This window comes from Octopus bimaculoides, chromosome 7 (genome assembly GCF_046866305.1).
Source record: "Octopus bimaculoides isolate indiv1 chromosome 7, ASM4686630v1, whole genome shotgun sequence".
NCBI lineage: Eukaryota > Metazoa > Mollusca > Cephalopoda > Octopoda > Octopodidae > Octopus > Octopus bimaculoides.
In genome coordinates, this window is record NC_142934.1 from 32,217,333 (window position 1) to 32,235,494 (window position 18,162).

An 18,162-nucleotide genomic window follows, 5' to 3' on the forward strand; every position below is an offset into this window, starting at 1 on the left:
AACAACTTTTTGCACTGCCCTGATTATACATAGCAGGGTAATCCCTTTTCACAGGAGCTAGGATGGCAATTTGTGATGAAGCAATTGTTGGCGATCTGTTGCTAAACAGTTTTGCCAGAATTCTATCAGATTGGGCAGAAGGTGTTGATGCACCATTTTGCATTATGTTCAAATTAGCTACTGGAATGTGGTGAATTGCTGCAGTCTGTTGCTGTCATTTTAAACTGGTTGCTGTCTTTCCCCAGCAAACTCTCTTCTTTGGAGGCATAATCTATGTATATATTAAACAGAACAACAAAAGTTATAATAGATGGCAGGGTCGGTACTTTTCACATATCTGTAATTTTTCAGATTAACACCCGCACGATTACCCAACCCTAATCCTAAACCTAATCCTAACCCTAACACTAACCCTAAACCCTAACCCTAACCCTAACCCTAACCCTGACCCTAAAAAACGTAACCGTAACATTAATCCTAAACCCTAACCCTGACCCTAAAACACTAACCTAGTGAAAATCGTGGTAAATTTACAAAACATTGACGAACATGAGTTATAGTTTACTGAATGATTGTGTACTTGCACGTGTATGCTTTTGAGAGAGCGAGAGAGGAAGAGGTAGAGAGGGGGAGAGAAAGGAATAGGGATAGTTAAAAGTTTTCTTATGACTGCTTCTCTTCACTGTCTATTACTTCATTAGAAATCTAAGGATGCACATAAGCACATAATAGAGAAAAATGAAACAAATATGGACGACTTGCTCCGAAACATCACCGAGTGGGGAACACTTCTCAAAAATAACCTGCAGTCATTTCCTTCAAAATTCCTACATGCTTGAAATGTACATACATCAAGGTACATTTGTACAAAATTTCATTAAAAAATATTCATTTTCCTGGAAGTTAAGAGGAATTTAAGTGGAATTTCCGAATATTGTACCCCACCCCTTTCCAAAACTCTTTGTTTTTGTATATTTGGAATCTACATAATAAATAATATATGCATAGAAAATTTCATAAAAAAATATTCATTTTTATGAAAGTTATGACCTTCCAAAGTTGGGGGATACAACTCTGTAGTTATGCCATCAATGTTTTGTAAATATACCACGATGTGAATGATTGTATTTACTTGCACGTGTATACGTTTGAGAGAGCGAGAGAGGAAGAGGGGGAGAAATGAATAGAGATTGAGAGCAATGTGTATGTTGTTGTCACAGGTCATGTATGTGTGGTTGTGTGTGTTTTTACGTATCTATGTTATGAAAAATAGGTAAAGAATACTGAGATGAAAGTTTAATCTATGACGTTGTATGTATCACTTTCTCTCTTTCTCCCTCTCCCTCTTTTACTCTTACTCTCTATATTTTTATGTTGAGCGCGTGTGTAAGAATGGCGTTCCAGTTATAATAGGCCTCACACAGACACACATTTTCATGTTTATTATAATAGATAAGATATATCATCATCATCGTTTAACGTCCGCTTTCCATGCTAGCATGGGTTGGACTATCTGACTGAGGACTGGCGAACCGGATGGCTGCACCAGGCTCCAATCTGATCTGGCAGAGTTTCTACAGCTGGATGCCCTTCCTAATGCCAACCACTCCGAGAGTGTAGTGGGTGCTTTTACGTGCCACCGGCACGAGGGCCAGTCTGGCAGTACTGGCAACAGCCATGCTCAAATGGTGGTTTTTATGTGCAACCTGCACAGGAATCAGTCCAGCAGCACTGGCAACGACCTTGCTTGAATGTTTTGTTCCTATGCCACCAGCACATGTGCCAGTAAGGTGTCACTGGTAACGATTACGCTCAAATGGTGCTTTTTATGTGCCACCACCATGGAAGCCAGACAACTGCTCTGACAGTGATCCTGCTCAAATGGTGCTGTTAGCGCTTCACTGGCACAGGTGATAGTCATCGAATTTGGTTCAGTTTTTATTTCACTTGCCCCAACAAGTCTTCGCAAGCAGAGTTTAGTGTCCAATGAAGGAAGGTTGGCATGGGTGACAGTTCTCGAATTTGGTTCGATTTCGATTTCACTTGCCTCAACAAGTCTTCGCAAGCAAGGTTTTATGTCCAAAGAAGGAAAGGTACACATAAGTGGGCTGGCTACACCCCTGGTAAAGGCCACAGGTTATGGTCTCGTCTTGTCATGTCTTCTCATGCACAGCATATTTCCAAAGGTCTCGGTCACTAGTCATTGCCTCGGTGCAGCCTAATGTTCAAAGGTCATGCTTCACCGCCTCATCCCAGGTCTTCCTTGGTCTGCTTCTTCCACAGGTACCTTCAACCGCTAGGCTGTGGCACTTTTTCACGCAGCTATCCTCGTCCATTCTCGCCACATGTCCATACCAGCGCAATCGTCTCTCTTGCACACCACAACTGATGCTTCTTAGGTCCAACTTTTCTCTCAAGGTACTTACACTCTGTTGTGTATGCACACTGACATTACACATCCATCGGAGCATACTGGCTTCATTCCTTGCGAGCTTACGCATGTCCTCAGCAGTCACAGCCCATGTTTCACTGCCATGTAGCATGGCTGTTCGTACACATGTATCATACAGTCTGCCTTTTACTCTGAGCGAGAGGCCCTTAGTCACCAGCAGAGGAAAGAGCTCTCTGAGCTTTGCACGAGCTATTCTTATTCTAGCAGCTACACTTTCAGTGCACCCTCCCCCGCTACTGACTTGGTTACCTATGTAATGGAAGCTATCAACTATTTCTAGTTTTTCTCCCTGGAATGTGGCAGTAATTGTTCTCTGCACATTTTCAGTGTTTATTGCTCCTGAGCATCTGCCACATACAAAAACTATCTTCCTAGTTAGCCTTCCTTTGATATTGCTGCACCTCTTATGTGCCCATAGTTTACACTGGGTACATCTTATAGAGTTTCTACCTACATCTTTTCTACAGATCGAGCAGGGTCATCTACCTGAAGGGGTTTGTGTTTTGTCTACCTTCTTACTTATTAGGACTTTGGTTTTAGCTTGGTTGACTCTAAGGCCCTTCGATTCTAATCCTTGCTTCCACACCTGAAACTTTTCCTCTAGTTCTGATAGTGACTCAGCAATTAGAGCAAGGTCATCAGCATAGAGGAGCTCCCAGGTGCATCCTTCTTGAATTCCCGTTATTGCTTGGAGGAATATGATAAATAAGAGGGGGCTGAGGACTGAACCTTGGTGGACCCCTACCTCTACCCGGAATTCTTCACTGTACTTGTTGCCAACCCTCACCTTACTGACAGCGTCCCTGTACAGCTCTCACTAACCATTCATCTATCCCTATTTTTCTCATTGACCACCAGATAAGGGATCGGGGGAACCCTGTCAAAGGCTTTCTCCATGTCAACAAAAGAGAGATTCTGTCCGTTTGTGTGTTTGTTTGTCCCATAAAGTGAAAGTAAATGGTTCAAGAGAGGCAACATTAATTATACACAAACCTAAGAGAAACTGGTTGTGGTAAACGTGACACTGTCTTCCTTCCTTGGATATTAGTTATACCATCTAATGTCCCATTTAAATTTATGCCTTTACAGTTTCCTATCCTACTTTCTTTTGCCATGAGCATTAATAAAAGTCAGGGCCAAACACTAAAAGTTGCTGGATTGCAACTTGAAGAACAAACAGAAGTTTGTATATAAAATCCATCTTTTTGCTACTTCAATTATTACACGTTTGTCTCATATATAATACACACATACAGGACAAGTAAACCTAAATCTGACTGACTGGACATAGCATTTGTAATTTCATTGGACTATTACTTACTGTTGCCTTACCTTCCATTCCTGTAATATAGCGTCGGAATTTCGGCACTAACACTGACAGAACACAGCATTTGTAATTTCATTTCGCTCTTACTTACTGATATTCCTAATAAAAAAAAAATGTCTACTAAAAAAAGACCATCAAAAAATGAACACTAAGCAAATGTACGATGTGCAATGCTCAAATTTGTCTCAACAAAAATTATGCGATGGTACAATATTAATTGTGCACTGACACAGCATTTGTAATTTCATTTCACTCTTACTTAATTAGATCATTACTGATATTCCTAATCAAAAAATGTCTAATTAAAAACAGACTGTCAAAAAACGAACATCAAACACACACATGACACGCAATGCTTTTTCTATATGAACAGTGATGTTCTACTTGACCAGCAGCCTTTTCAGTGCCATCACAGTCAACTGAATTCTGTAAAGCTATTCTTCTACATGATATACCCACTTTTCTAGCTTCTTGGCCTGAGAAACTGAGGCGCAATGGCCCAGTGGTTAGGGCAGTGGACTCGCGGTCATAGGATCACGGTTTCGATTCCCAGACCGGGCATTGTGAGTGTTTATTGAGTGAAAACACCTAAAGCTCCACGAGGCTGCGGCAGGGGATGGTGGTAACCCTGCTGTACTCTTCCACCACAACTTTCTCTCACTCTTTCTTCCTCTTTTTGTTGTACCTGTATTTCAAAGGGGCCAGCCTTGTCACACTGTGTCACGCTGAATCTCCCCGAGAACTACGTTAAGGGTACACATGTCTGTGGAGTGCTCAGCCACTTGCACGTTAATTTCACGAGCAGGCTGTACCATTGATTGGATCAACTGGAACCCTCGACGTTGTAAGCGATGGAGTGCCAACAACGGCCTGAGAAACAGTAAAAGTAATTACCCAATTAACGATGGATATTACTGCTAGTATATTATAAAAGAGAAGTGAATCTGTCTGCCATCACAACATGTCAAAGGGAGGGAAAAGAGGAGAGGAATCAAAATATACATCACAATATATTTATTAGAAGAAAGAAAGCAGAAAAAGTTGATGTTAAGAGAGAAACACAGTGAGTGTGCGTGTGAGGGGGAGGTGATAGATAGGTAAACTGTTGTCATCATAGTAACTAATGAGACTTTCATTATATAACAATCTACTATTAAAAGAAGGTATGTGCTTGATCAACAAATATTTTTACTGGCAGCGTTGCAACCGATAAAGATCTAGTACAGGTTGTCATCGACCTTCGACCTATCTGACTTATGACAATTGGTGCACTGATTGACTTAATGACAATTGGCGTGTCAGCTCCCGGCAGCAATAATATATAGTCTAGTTGAAATCTAATAGGTTTAATTTCTTAAAAAAATTAACATGTCTACAGATGATATCAGCTAACAAAAACTTCCCCTAGGTTTGGTTATCAATTGCCTCTGTGTTGGATGACTATCCTGTCATGGAGCCATTGAAGCAACCTTGTTTTTGTTTATAAGACGACTACTTGAGACTCCAGAATTTTTGACTAATGCCAGTATAATAATATACAAAATGCTGTGTGTGACATTTACCTGAGAATATACCTTAAGAATGTAAAAATATAAAACAAAGCTATGTAGGCCTAGAGGACGACTTACAACCAAATCGATTTATGACCAATCATTCGGAACCAATTGTGGTTGTAAGTCAACAACCTGTACATATATTGAAGTTTTAAACAAACTGAAAACTTGCTCAAGAATCAATGCATAAACAGAGAGAGTGAGTATCAAAGAGTTTGGTAAATATATATAGAGAGATAGATTGATGGTGATAGATAGAGAGTAGGAGAGTTGTCAATCTAAAAGTCGAGTTATTTCTCATAGCAAATTATATTTTTCTGTTGTTATTTATGAACAACTCTCCAGAGCAGTAATGTATTTACAGGAAGTTAATTATATGGTTTTACATCCATAAAGTACAACTTGTCAAACTCTAATCGCCAGGGACATATAACCCTTTTTCTACCTGGAAATAGAAGCTGTCACAGTTCCTTTATCCCTAAGGTGCCACATGCGGCTTGCCAGGGATGTGACCTAATGTTTTTCCAGAATTCTAAAAGAGGGCCTATGATTGTACAGGTGTTGCTTAAAGACAGTTCCGGCCAAACCAATGTTTCTCCAAACTTGAATGCTGGTAGTATTATTGCCTCTGGTGTTTCTTCTATTGGCCCCAGGCCTGCTGCTGCTGTTGTTGTTGCTGCTGCCTTTGTTGAAGCTACTGTTGGTGCTGTTATTACAGGGCATGGAAGCATACACAATTAAATGGAGACTCTTAGAGCAATCAGTCTTATATGAATGGGAGCAATGACACAAGCTTTGCATAGTAGAGTGGGCAAGGATCCTAAAAAATTTACTTGATTTACTTTTAAACTCCAGAAATGAGATCTACAGCCCTTGTCTGTATTTTAAATGCTACCTACTGCAGGCGTGGGATTCCCCATTTGTTGATTAGGGCCATATAAAAATAATTGCAGACTGAAATCATCCTAAAGGCAGAGATTCCTCGTTTAGTGATTAGGTCTGTAAAAATTTGCTGACCAGACTGATTCAAAGGTGATAACCCATCTCACTTAAGTCTCAGACAATGTCTTTTTTCAATGTTGTTGCTGTTGTTATTATTATTCAGGTCACTGCTTGGAATCGAACTTGGAATCTTGGGGTTAGTAGCCCGTGCTCTTAATCACTACACCATATGGTGTAGTCGTTAAGAGCACGGGCTACTAACCCCAAAGTTCTGAGTTCTATTCCAAGTAGTGACCTGAATAATAATTTTTTTTTTTCTTTAGAAAACTAATTGACTGTAATGGTTTCTATCGCCAGTTTGAAAAGAGGTCATATGTCCATGGCCATTGGAGTCCGATGAGTCATCTGTAAGGCTAAGAGCTTTATGTATGCAAAACCATTGGTCACTCTATGACCAGCCATATAATTAACATCTTGTAAATATATATATATATATATATATATATATATATATATATATATATATATATATATATATATGTAAGGGACGACCGTGCGAACTCAAAAAAGGAGATATGGTGACGAATGGAAAAACAGGACTCCTTTTATATAAACGTGTCACACGGTCGAACATACAATTTTATATCGATGGATGATATACATGATATATTATGCGACGATAACATAGATGACCAGTAATGAAAGACCACAACCGTATTAGATGAATAACAGAGATATTTATTGTGGCGTTAAAGATGTATGTCTGTGTGAGAGTGTGAATGCGACATATAATAACATAATCAAAGACAGGCCGTCATGCAAAGAAAAGTGTGTATGTGAGTGATACATGTGTGTGAGTGTTTACAGCAGATAGAAAGAGAGTCAATAACACGTGAACAATTATACCAGTTGTTTAGTACACTATAGGAAAAGTTCTGTATGTGAAAGTGAGTTGGCTGAGTGTGGCAGAGCTTATCACTAGTTGTGTTTTGGCTTCGATGCCAGGGCCTTGAGGACAGACGTTTATCGCAGGCTGAAATCTCTTGTCTGTTTATTATAGTGGTGAAGCTAAGTCACCTAACAGAATCGAAGAGAGAGATGTGCCGCGGAGGTTTGGTAAGTCGTGTTGACGCTGGTAGAGATTGTTGCTGGTTAGTAGTAATCGTAGAATCGTGTTGGTCATGATGATGATGCTGGATAGTAGTAGTAGACTCTTGTTGCTGATGTGGCGACGGCGGTGGTCATCGTTGGCTGGACGAAGCTGTTGAAGTGGTCGCTGGAACTGCTGCTGCTGTCGTGTGGTACACGGAACAGTTCTCAAAGGGAAACTGGACCGAGACAAATTATTGGGTATGAGTTAAAGCTATTTATAACAAACTATTGGCTCACCAGATGGTAGAAATATACTCTATCACGTGACCTTATTAGGGGCCGTGATTGGTCAGTTTGCGTTCTGGCGGGAACGGTTCTAAGAAGTTGCCGATTCGAATAATGATCAGTCACGTGATGACAAGTTTAATGTTTTCCCCTACGTTCGCGTTTGTTTATATTTAAATGAGAAGAATGGCGATAGCAGTTTTGTATCTAGTGACGATAGGTAGTTTCACTACATATATATATATTTTTTTATTCTTTTATTCTTTCACTTGTTTCAGTCATTTGACTGTGGCCATATTGGAGCACCACCTTGAGAGATATATATGATACACACACACACACACACATATATATATATATATGTATAAATACAGGGTGCAGTGAATAAATTGTTGTCTAAATTATGCAAAAATGAAAATAACACTGACATCTCATTTTAACAGATATATTTACAAAAATTACATAAGAATATCTTGAAATACTAAAGAATAGATTTATTCAACAAAATCATCATTGGCTTCAACCACAGCCTTCAGACGACTTCAGAATCTCCTGCAACTCTTCTAGATGGTCTCCTTGTTTCAGTTTGTGAATGCTGCCATAATTCTTGTCTTCAGTTCATCTTTGGTGTTACAAGGAGATTTGTTGGTTTCTCGCTCAACTACGCCCCACACATAATAACCAAGGGGATTGCAGTCTGGAGAGTTAGATGTTAGGGGTAATGTGGTTGCAGAAATTGTCTGACAGCCATGACTGGGTTCTCCTGCTTGTGTGGCATGGTGCAGAGTCCTGTTGCCAGACATGGGGGTCTTCCAGCAGCCACCTCCTTAACCCAGGGCAGCAGTACCTCTTCCAGGCACTTGATGTAGGCCTCCATGTTGTGTCTGAGGCCATGTGGGAAGTTGAATGGAGGTATAACATTGCCATCACTAGTGATCACTCCAAACACCATGATGCTGACTGGGTGTTTGATTTTTTATCACTCTCAGTACATGTTTTGGAGACACAGCAAGCAAACGGTTGTTCTGTGTGTTCACCATCTGATCCTGGCAGAAATTTTTCTCATCTGAGAAAAACTAAAGCATGTTTAGTTGGAGGGGATGCTTAAGTTTGTTGTTCAAAAGCTTCATAGTGCAGTCTTTTCTCTTGTCTTTGATGGCTTGGGATAAAAATTGGCCCTTTCTCATCTTGTGTGAGGAATACCAAATGTCTTCGTGCACTACCTGCCTGATAAGAAACTCAGACACTCCCATGTCCCTGGTGATGGACCTGACTGACTTGGAGGAATCTTTGTCAATCATGGCCTGGATCTCACCAACAAATTCAGGAATTCTTTTCTTATCAGAACAAGCTGCCATACCTTCATAATCAGCATTAGACTCATCCAACTCTTACTGAATCCTCTGCACTATCCTCAGATTGACACCCAAACACTCTGAAACATTCGTGTTGGTGCTTCCAGCATGAATGCCAAGCAGTACAGCATATTGTTTCCAAATTTCTGGCGGAGTGAATTGTGTCATGGTGCTGTTTTTCTCACAGACAATGCCCAACTGACTCTACTATACAGTGTAGTCAACAAAATCATAAACAAATAATATGCATGCATGAAATTAAAAATATAAAATAGCAACACACCCTGTATATATATATTTCGGATGGTATTTTTCTATTTTTTGTACCAAATAAACACATGCATTATATACCTGTTCTTCACTTTAGCTTTATCATTGTTCCTATTTTAGTGTCCTTTATCACACATCCTGTGACCTCTTCAGTGACTCTCCATTCCATGTGTCTCCTCCTATCTTGTTTAGTTCATTTTGTCAGTCACTGAAGAGGTCAGAGGATGTGTGACAAAAGATTTCAAGCAAAGAACACAAAAATAAGAACAATAATAAAGCTGAAGTGAAGAACAAGTATATAGTGCATTTGTATATTTGGCACAAAACAAAAAAAAAGAACATCCCAAAATATAACAATATTTGTTTCGACACATTATCACACCAGGAATCTTGCAAAACACACACACACACACACACACACACACACACCCACACACACACACACACACACACACACACACACGTATATACATTCTTTTATTCTTTTAATTCATTTCAGCCATGTGGTAATGCTGGAGCACCACAATGATTTTGTACTTTTACATGTCATTCTTCTTTGGTTGATTTTCCCTTAGTTGTTGGTTCATTTGGTATATGAGGGAAATTGGCACTGCTGCCCTTATCTACACTGCATGCGAGGCTGTTGGTTCATCCTGTGTTGTGAATAGGAGAATATTCAGTTCCTTTTTGAAGACATCTATGTCCACATTATGTATATTTAAATTTTTTCTGCAGGGCATTGAGGAATCTATTGCAGTACCTGGTCCTGACATTAGATGGGATGGATGGTACCTTAGGTACAATGCAATGGTGTCCAGTTCAGGCATTTGTATGTTACTTGATGTTGAAATTAGGTACTAGACTTTCCAGAATTTTCCATATTTAGATTATTGCATATCTGTCACATCTTCACTCCAGGGAGTAAAGTATCTTTTTCAGCCTCTCCCTGCAGTTCATCTGCTGCACTGTTACAATCTTATTAGTGTAGTGACATTGGACCACTTCAAGTTTTACTATTAGTTTGGTGCTATGTGGTGACCACAGATGAGAGCAGTAGTCCAGGCAATTGACGACAAACGTCCTGTACAGGGTCACCATGACATCTCGGTCTCTTGTCTTGAAGGACTTTAGTATCTATCCTGCCACTTGTCTGTACTTTGTTGCCATCTTGGTAATGTGCATATGAAATGATGTATCATTACACATATTGATTCTCAAGTCTCCCACTGCTTGTGACTCTCTGATTGCAGTGCTTTCAAATCCTGTATATGCAGGCTGCAGTGCATTTGTGAGCTGAGAGTGCAGTGCTTGAAATTTTCCAGCATTAAACTGCATGTTGTTTTCTTCAGCCCATTTGTATGTTGCCTTTAGGTCCCTCCATAAGCTTGTGTTCTTCTGGATTCTTTATTGCCTGTAATAATTTTGTATCATTGGCATAACTAGTGACAGTGGCTGTCTGAGTGACTATGGGTATGTCTAAGAGTGCTACTATAAACAGTAACAGCCCCAGGACAGTTCCCACGGGGATGACACTCAAGAATTTGTTTTTCCTCAGAGAGGGCCTCATATATATATGGTTACATATACATGTATATGCCAACCTCTCTTTCATTGGACACTAAACTCTGCTTGCGAAGACCTGTTGGGGCAAGTGAAAACATAATTGAACCATACTCGATGACTGGCACCTGAGCCAGTGGAGCACTAACCGCACTGTCCGAGCATGTTCATTGCCAGAGCAGTTGTCTGGCTTCCGTGCTAGTGCTCTGTAAATAGCACCATTTGAGCGTAATCATTACCAGCGTTGCCTTCTAGCACTTGTGCTGGTGGTACGCTAGAAAATCATTTGAGTGAGGTCATTGCCAGTGCCGCTGGACTGGCTCCTGTGCAGGTGGCATGTAAAAAACACCTTTTTGAGCGTGGCCATTGCCAGTACCGTGTGACTGGCCCTCGTGCCGGGGGCACGTAAAAGCAACCACTACACTCTCGGAGTATTTGGCGTTAGGAAGGGCATCCAGCTGTAGAAACTCTGCCAGATCAGATTGGAGCCTGGTGCAGCCTTTTGGCTTGCAGTCAAATTGTCCAACCCATGCTAGCATGGAAAGCGGACTTTAAACGATGATGATGATGATGATATATATATATATATATATATATATATATGTAACAGTTACATGTAGTTGTTGATATGCCATACTTTGTTGAGACAGATTAAAGTCTGATTGTGAGGTATCACCAAGTGTGTAATGGGTATGGTTTGAAGACAAGAAAGTAATAGTCTAACTGGTTTTTATTTTACTGTTAAACTATAAAAGCAACTGCTTTGAGTTGTATAAAGATTAATTGAAGTTCTGTCGTCCATTTCATTAGTAGTTGTGTTCATCTGTGTGACAGCTTGGAAATGGATGGAAAAATGAGAGAGAAACAGTAACAGAATTTACCTCTTTGGGTTGACAAGTAGAGAGGGTAAAAATTAAGTAGTCCCTCAGTGATATGCTATAGGTGCTCCTTTAGTCAGGCACCAAGTGAAACACATACACACTCACACACACATGAAAGGTGCTGGAAAGTTCCTGGATACAAGGGTATCGTGAAAGGCCTGGTTGGAGGCCCAACCTTCTGAGTTCTTTTACAGGCCTTAGGAAAACTGAAGGACTGCTGCAATAAGTGTGTGAATCTGAGAGGGGAATATGTTGAATAAAATCATAATTTGAAGTTGAAATATGTCACAAGCAGATTTTAACTAGCCTGTTTATTTGTATGACAACTGTCTTAGGAAAAAAGTGTTTTTGTTTTTTGAGATATATTTGTCAAATTTGAGTCAGTTTGTCTTCATGGTATGTTCTATTGATCTTACTTAACGAATCTGCTTTGGCCTTGAGAGCTCTTTCCCATACATTTATGCATGAAATTTCTCACAACCAAACACAACTGCAAATAGCTTTCTTTCTATGTTTGCATATCTTAACTCAGCATCAGTCAGTCTTTTGTTAAGAAAAGCAACAATCTTGGCACCATTGATTAGTGTTGCACCTAGGCCTAACATGCTTGAATCTACCTGGATCACAGTCTTTGCATTAGGTTTGAAATAAGTTAAGTAGATGTTTTTATGAACACAAGCTTTCAATTTTTCTAAAGCTTTTTTCATGTGTATTATTCCATTGCCATTCAGTGTCTTCCTTGAGTAGTGATCTCAGTGGAGCTGTTCTAAAACTAAGTTCTGGTATGTAAGGGTTCAGTTATTGGATCATACCCAGAAATTGCTGAAATTCTTCATGTTTTGTAGGTATGGACTTTGGTTTGATTTTGTCGCATTTTTTCTGGATCTGGGTGAGAGCCATTTTTATCCCAGATAAGACCATGAAATTTGATCTGTTTTTATCTTATTGGACACTTGTCTTTGTTGAAAACTCGACCATATCTTCTGGCTGTATCCATTATCCTTATGTTCTTATCATGCTCTTGAATTGTTTTGCCATGCATGCAAATATCATCAGACATACCAATGGCTTCTGTGCAGTCTTCTAGTATTTGGCCATGAGACATCTTGAGTTCAAAGGACACTTTAAGTATCTGTATCTAGCAAAAAGTGTATTGAAGTAGGAAAGCAAACTTGATTCCTTATCAAGATGTATTGCCCAGTATCCATATTCTGCATCTAATTTTGTGAAATATTTAGCATCAGCTAAACATTTGGAAATTTCCTCAAGAGTTGATGTCTTGAGGTAAGTTCTTTTAATTCACTAGTTTGGGACCTAAGCATATGCATTTTTCTTTCTGCTAAATGTAATTAATCTTTTGATTCATTTACTTTTGAAACCACACCAATATCTTCCCTTTTGTCTAATTTTTTTCTTCATTTTATCTTTCAAGTGCACTGGATATTTTCTTGGAGATTGTATCACTGGTGTTGCATTTTCTACAATGTGTATTTTCTGTTTCTCTGGGAATTTTCCAATACCCTAAAGTATGTCAGGATATTTACTTTCAAGGTCTTCTATCCTTTGCATTATTATTATTATTTTTTTTTTTGGTATCTGATGATATAATACTACAGGTGATTTGCACCAAACCCAACTTCATACAAGGTCCTGGATCATTGTCACACAAAAAGTTTGGCTCATATGGTATCAAAATTTTTGTCTAATGCTGAGGACTGCTGAACCATATTATGGTATTCTGGTGTCATTCACTCTCCATAGGGTAGTTTGATCTCTTTGGAGACTTACTGATTTGCCCAGTATTTTTTTATCAATATTTTGGGGGTACATCTGTTTATTTAATCTGAGTGGTAATATGTTTTCATTGACTCTAGTGACTATTTTCATTTTTATTTTGTACTTTCACAGGAGTCTATGATAAAAAATATTTCCTTACTGTTACTGTTACTAAGACATTTGTTTTCTTTGTTTTCCATAGGGTATAAATACAAGTCATCTTGATTTGAATCATATTCTGATTTGTAAGTGGTATTCTTTATTTTGTTTTCTGTGCCAGCATGGGCTTTGTTTTTTGATCATGTATGAGTTTTGATTTTTGCACCTATGTGGACTGGGGTTTCAGTTACAGTATGTAGTTGCTTTTGTATGGCAAAATTTTTCAGAATGGTGTAGTCTATGGCATTTTCTGCATTCTCTTTTGAATGCATAACAGTCTTCTTTTTTTTCTGTGAACATTTCCACATCTTCCACACTGTCTGGTATTTTTCATTGTTACTTCATGACATGTATCTGTTTTTCTTTCACTGGCATCATTATAAGCTGTACTGTGTTTCATCATAGGTTCATATGTCCTTATGCTTTCAACTTCAGTCCTTTTATTGTTTGTTAAAAGATTCATGCCTCCTTATTTGTGCCAAAGTCACATCTATCTAATTTTGATTTAAGCTTAACTAAATATTTGTCAGTTGACTCTTCAATTTGTTGCATTGACGAGAACTCTAATCATTCAACCCATTTGTTTGATTCTTGTATCAAATGAGCTTCAAAAATTCTGAATACATTTGCTGATGTTTCTTGGGCTAATGCTAAGTAAAACATAGTTGTGTTTCAGTTTTTCTTCTATTTTGTTTAAAGTGAAGTAAGAGCTCATAAAATTGACTCATTCGTTACAAGCCTTGCATTCGTTCTCATTTGACCAAATGAAACTTGGTGACAGGATTATTGATACCATCATCTTTGATACTTGCTGTTTGATCCAGCTCACTTGGATATGTTTGAAAAAAAAAAAAAGAAGATAAATTTTAACTCCTTTACCATATTGTAATCACCTTAGCAATTGCTTGCAATTTTCTTTTTTGTAGTCATTAAGTTCTCTGGCATATTGCTGTCTTGCTGCTACCATGGTGTGCCGTTGTTTTGCACAAATGTAACAGATTTTTAAATGTGTTACTTTATTTTGCCAACTTCGTTATCTCTTTTTTAATATTAAGTCATGTGGCACTTTTTTTAAGGTGTATTCAAAGGGACATAATTTATAAAATATCAAATCAAAATATGTTACAACCCTCTTTACAGTGCTTTCAGTTATCTCTTTCCTACTTCTTCTGAGCTACATCTTAGGTTCACCCTACCTCGCCTTTAATACCATTCTTTTCTGCTACCATTCCCAATATTTTCTCATATCTGCCATTGATGCCCCTTGTGCCATTGTCACCTCACAGACTATAGCCACCCTTATGTACCTCTAACTTCTATTTCTGTCACTGTTCTTCATGCTTCCTTCATCTCCCACTCACACAACCTGCACATCATCTACTTTCTGATCTACCTGCAGATTTAAGATACTCTTGCTCTCAACACCTCTTATGCTACTGTTTGTCGCCGCCTCCTTCCTGAGCCTCTTCTAGATCTCTTACCTTCCCTCCATACTGATATTTACCATTAACCACACCGCCACCCTTACATATGTATGTATGTGCATGTACATTTGACTATAAATCTGTGATAAAGACAAAGGAGATTTGTGTGTTATTACTTTCAATTTAGTACTACTTTGAAGTCACTTCTGTTAATTTTCTTCCTTTTGTTTTTGTATTTAACTTTCACACTTTTTTTTGTGTACTCTAGTACACAACCCGAACTGTCCTTGTAGATGTATACATAAAAATTTATCAGGAATATTTCAACTAAATTAGAAATCTTAATTTTTTGGGTGTTGTCACAAATGTGAGTCTGCACTATTAGGCCCGCTTAAGTCGTTATAAACGACTTAAATATTTCCTTAAAATTTCATACAGAATTTATTAAAGTATGTTTCTCTATATTAAACAAGAATGAAAATATTTCAAAAGTATAGGAAAAACTTCGTGATTTCGTCTGAATTTTGTTATATTTCCTGTATATATATATAATGTGAAAAAATTGCTTGGACAAATGGTCTAAATTAATATTTCTTAATGATATAAAATTAAAACAAGACTCTTCCTCTTTTTTTTTTTCTATCCTGTGTGATTAAAATACTACTTATTGGATGTTGTTATTTTTCATGACATAAGCGATGTAAATAATGGCAGGCCATGAAAGTATGAAGAGTAAAAAGGACCAAGAAAATCGCATGAAAAACGAAGACGAAGCTAGCAGGATGGAAGGTTATGTCACTATTACTATTATTTCTTGTATTTCAGTATATTATTTATGTTTTCTGAAGATTTGAACACTGAATATAGAAACAGCTAACGGTTTTGATAGAAAGCTGTCAGAGGTGGAGCTATGTTTTAAGTCGGCCTTCTATTTAATCCTCGCCGTTGGAGAAAAAGAAAAAAAAGCCAATTAATATTTGATATTTAATTGTGAACATTTTTAAAATTTAAAACTTATTATTTTACATTAAAAAAGTATACACATCTATTCATACACACAAGCTTTCATATACGTCTACACATTTGTGCACACACACACACACACACATATATTGTCCAATGTACGAATCTTTGGTGTTGCACCTTATATATCTCATACTAAACATTTTATCTGCTTGGTTTTCGTCATGCAAGCATCACTCAAATTCACCACTTTGTCCTCGTCAGTATTCACTAATCTCTAACCTGTAATAAGCTACGGGCACTGATCCTCTTCACACGAATAACATTCATTTGAAGGGCTATTTATCAATCTATACTCATTAAAAAGATACTGCGTTCATCCTTATCATATGGATGTACGTCGTTTCTTCTTTAATTTTTATGTAAGGGTGTTCTTAATTTGTCATAATTTCTAATTTTGAGTCGGACACATTACAGAATGCTAATGTTACACACACACTTCTCCGTGTCGGATATCTCAGAAACTACAAAGATGTGGTAGCTTTTAATTATCACAAAAAGTGGCCCAAAGAGATCATTTCGGGTTAGAGTTCCAGTTCTGCATTCATATGTAATGATTGATGCCTCTTTATTCTGGCCTCATTAGTTGTGACATATCCTAAATTTATCATATCCCCCAAATTCATGTTTGTCACGTTATAGTAGGAATAGATTAACCGTGGGTATTGTTTTGGGAACTCATCCCCATCTCTGATATGAACTCCTCACTCTTCAGTTGAATCTAGCCCTAAATCACTCTGATCAAGCAAACCTGTGATCAAAGCATGTCAGTCATGATTCTTCTTTTTTTTTTTTATATAGTGTATGTAAAACTGCCTTATACAACGTGTCCTTTCTTTTTAAAACTCATGACTTAAAAATGCATTGCAGGCAACTATTTTTTTACTCTTACTGCATACAAGAGTGTCAGCAGAAGGAAAGACATCTATCCAATTATTAATAAAAAGAATTCATCCTTTGACGCCCATGTTTCACGCTAGCATGGGTTGGAAGTTTTGATAGAATCAAGGATTCAAGGACTGCATCATGCTCCAATGTATGCTTTAGCATAATTTCTAAGACTGGATGCCCTTCTTAATACCAACCACTTAAAAGAGTGTACTGGGTACTTTTATCGTTGCACTTGCAGTAGTGAGGTTGCCAAGTAACTCACAAAACTAAGATCCTCTTCAACTGAGAGTGGCTACAGTTGAGAGTTAGTCAACTTTATGCTTGGAGATGCTTTATCTCTAAGTGTGAAGCTGTCTCCTTGTTAAAGTATGAGAGAAAGGGCCAGAATGGTGCAGGTTTTATGCTGTAGAAGAGCTACATGGAGGATCAGGTTTCTTGCTGAAGAAGAGCTACATGGAATGTTGTTCAATAGATAATTTTTATGAAATAGGCTTGTCAAATGTTGACATTTTTTTTTGTTTCTTGACTGTCTAATATCCTTCATTTCAGATAGCAACAAGGTAGAGGACCTGTCAGAATCAAAAGATGAACCGCCAGCTGATGTAGTGCGCCTCTGCCAGGAAACTATGAGTAAAACTGCAATCTATTTGAGGGGTGAACTTGAAGGTACAGTTTGTGCACATATGATTGTTTATCTTGTAAGTTGTCCGATAGATGGTATGTCTGATTAATTTGACCTTTTGAAAATAGGCATGGCAGTGTTGTTAGGAAGGGCATCCAGCTGTAAAAACCTTGCCAAAACTGACCTCGCCTGTGCTTGTGCCACGTAAAAAGCACCAAGTCCACTTTGCTGAGTAGTTGGTATTAGGAAGGGCATCCAGCTGTAAAAATCTGCTAAAACAGTCGCAGAAGTCTGGTGCAGGCTTCTGCCTTGCTGGCTTTTGTGAAACCATCCCACCCATGCTAGCATGGAAGGCAGATGTTAAACATTGATGATGATATATATGTATGTGTATATATATATCATAGTATCAAACAGACTATTGGATACATCACTGGTCACAGTGCTTCTTTGTAGCTTTTGAATGATACCACTTCACTAACCAAGCAAGTAGATCGCGCACACACACATATATGTATGTATGTACGTGTTGGTGTGTACTCTTGTCTAG

At 38.3% G+C, this 18,162-nt stretch overlaps 1 protein-coding gene across 4 annotated transcripts in view; it reads left to right on the forward strand.

Moving 5' to 3' along the window:
• The window catches only part of LOC106881269 (biogenesis of lysosome-related organelles complex 1 subunit 2), a 41,919-nt gene that overhangs the window by 4,998 nt on the left and 18,759 nt on the right, over positions 1 to 18,162 (forward strand). For 2 of the 4 annotated variants that reach the window (XM_014931594.3, XM_089355113.1), the window contains exons 2-3: positions 15,773 to 15,865; positions 17,540 to 17,656. In XM_014931594.3, the coding sequence (XP_014787080.2) occupies positions 15,784 to 15,865; positions 17,540 to 17,656 (199 nt within the window). In that variant the 5' untranslated portion in view covers positions 15,773 to 15,783. Of the gene's footprint in view, positions 1 to 14,992; positions 15,185 to 15,772; positions 15,866 to 16,180; positions 16,299 to 17,539; positions 17,657 to 18,162 lie in introns of those variants that run through there. The other 2 variants (XM_089355115.1, XM_014931592.2) reach the window with 2 other exon arrangements.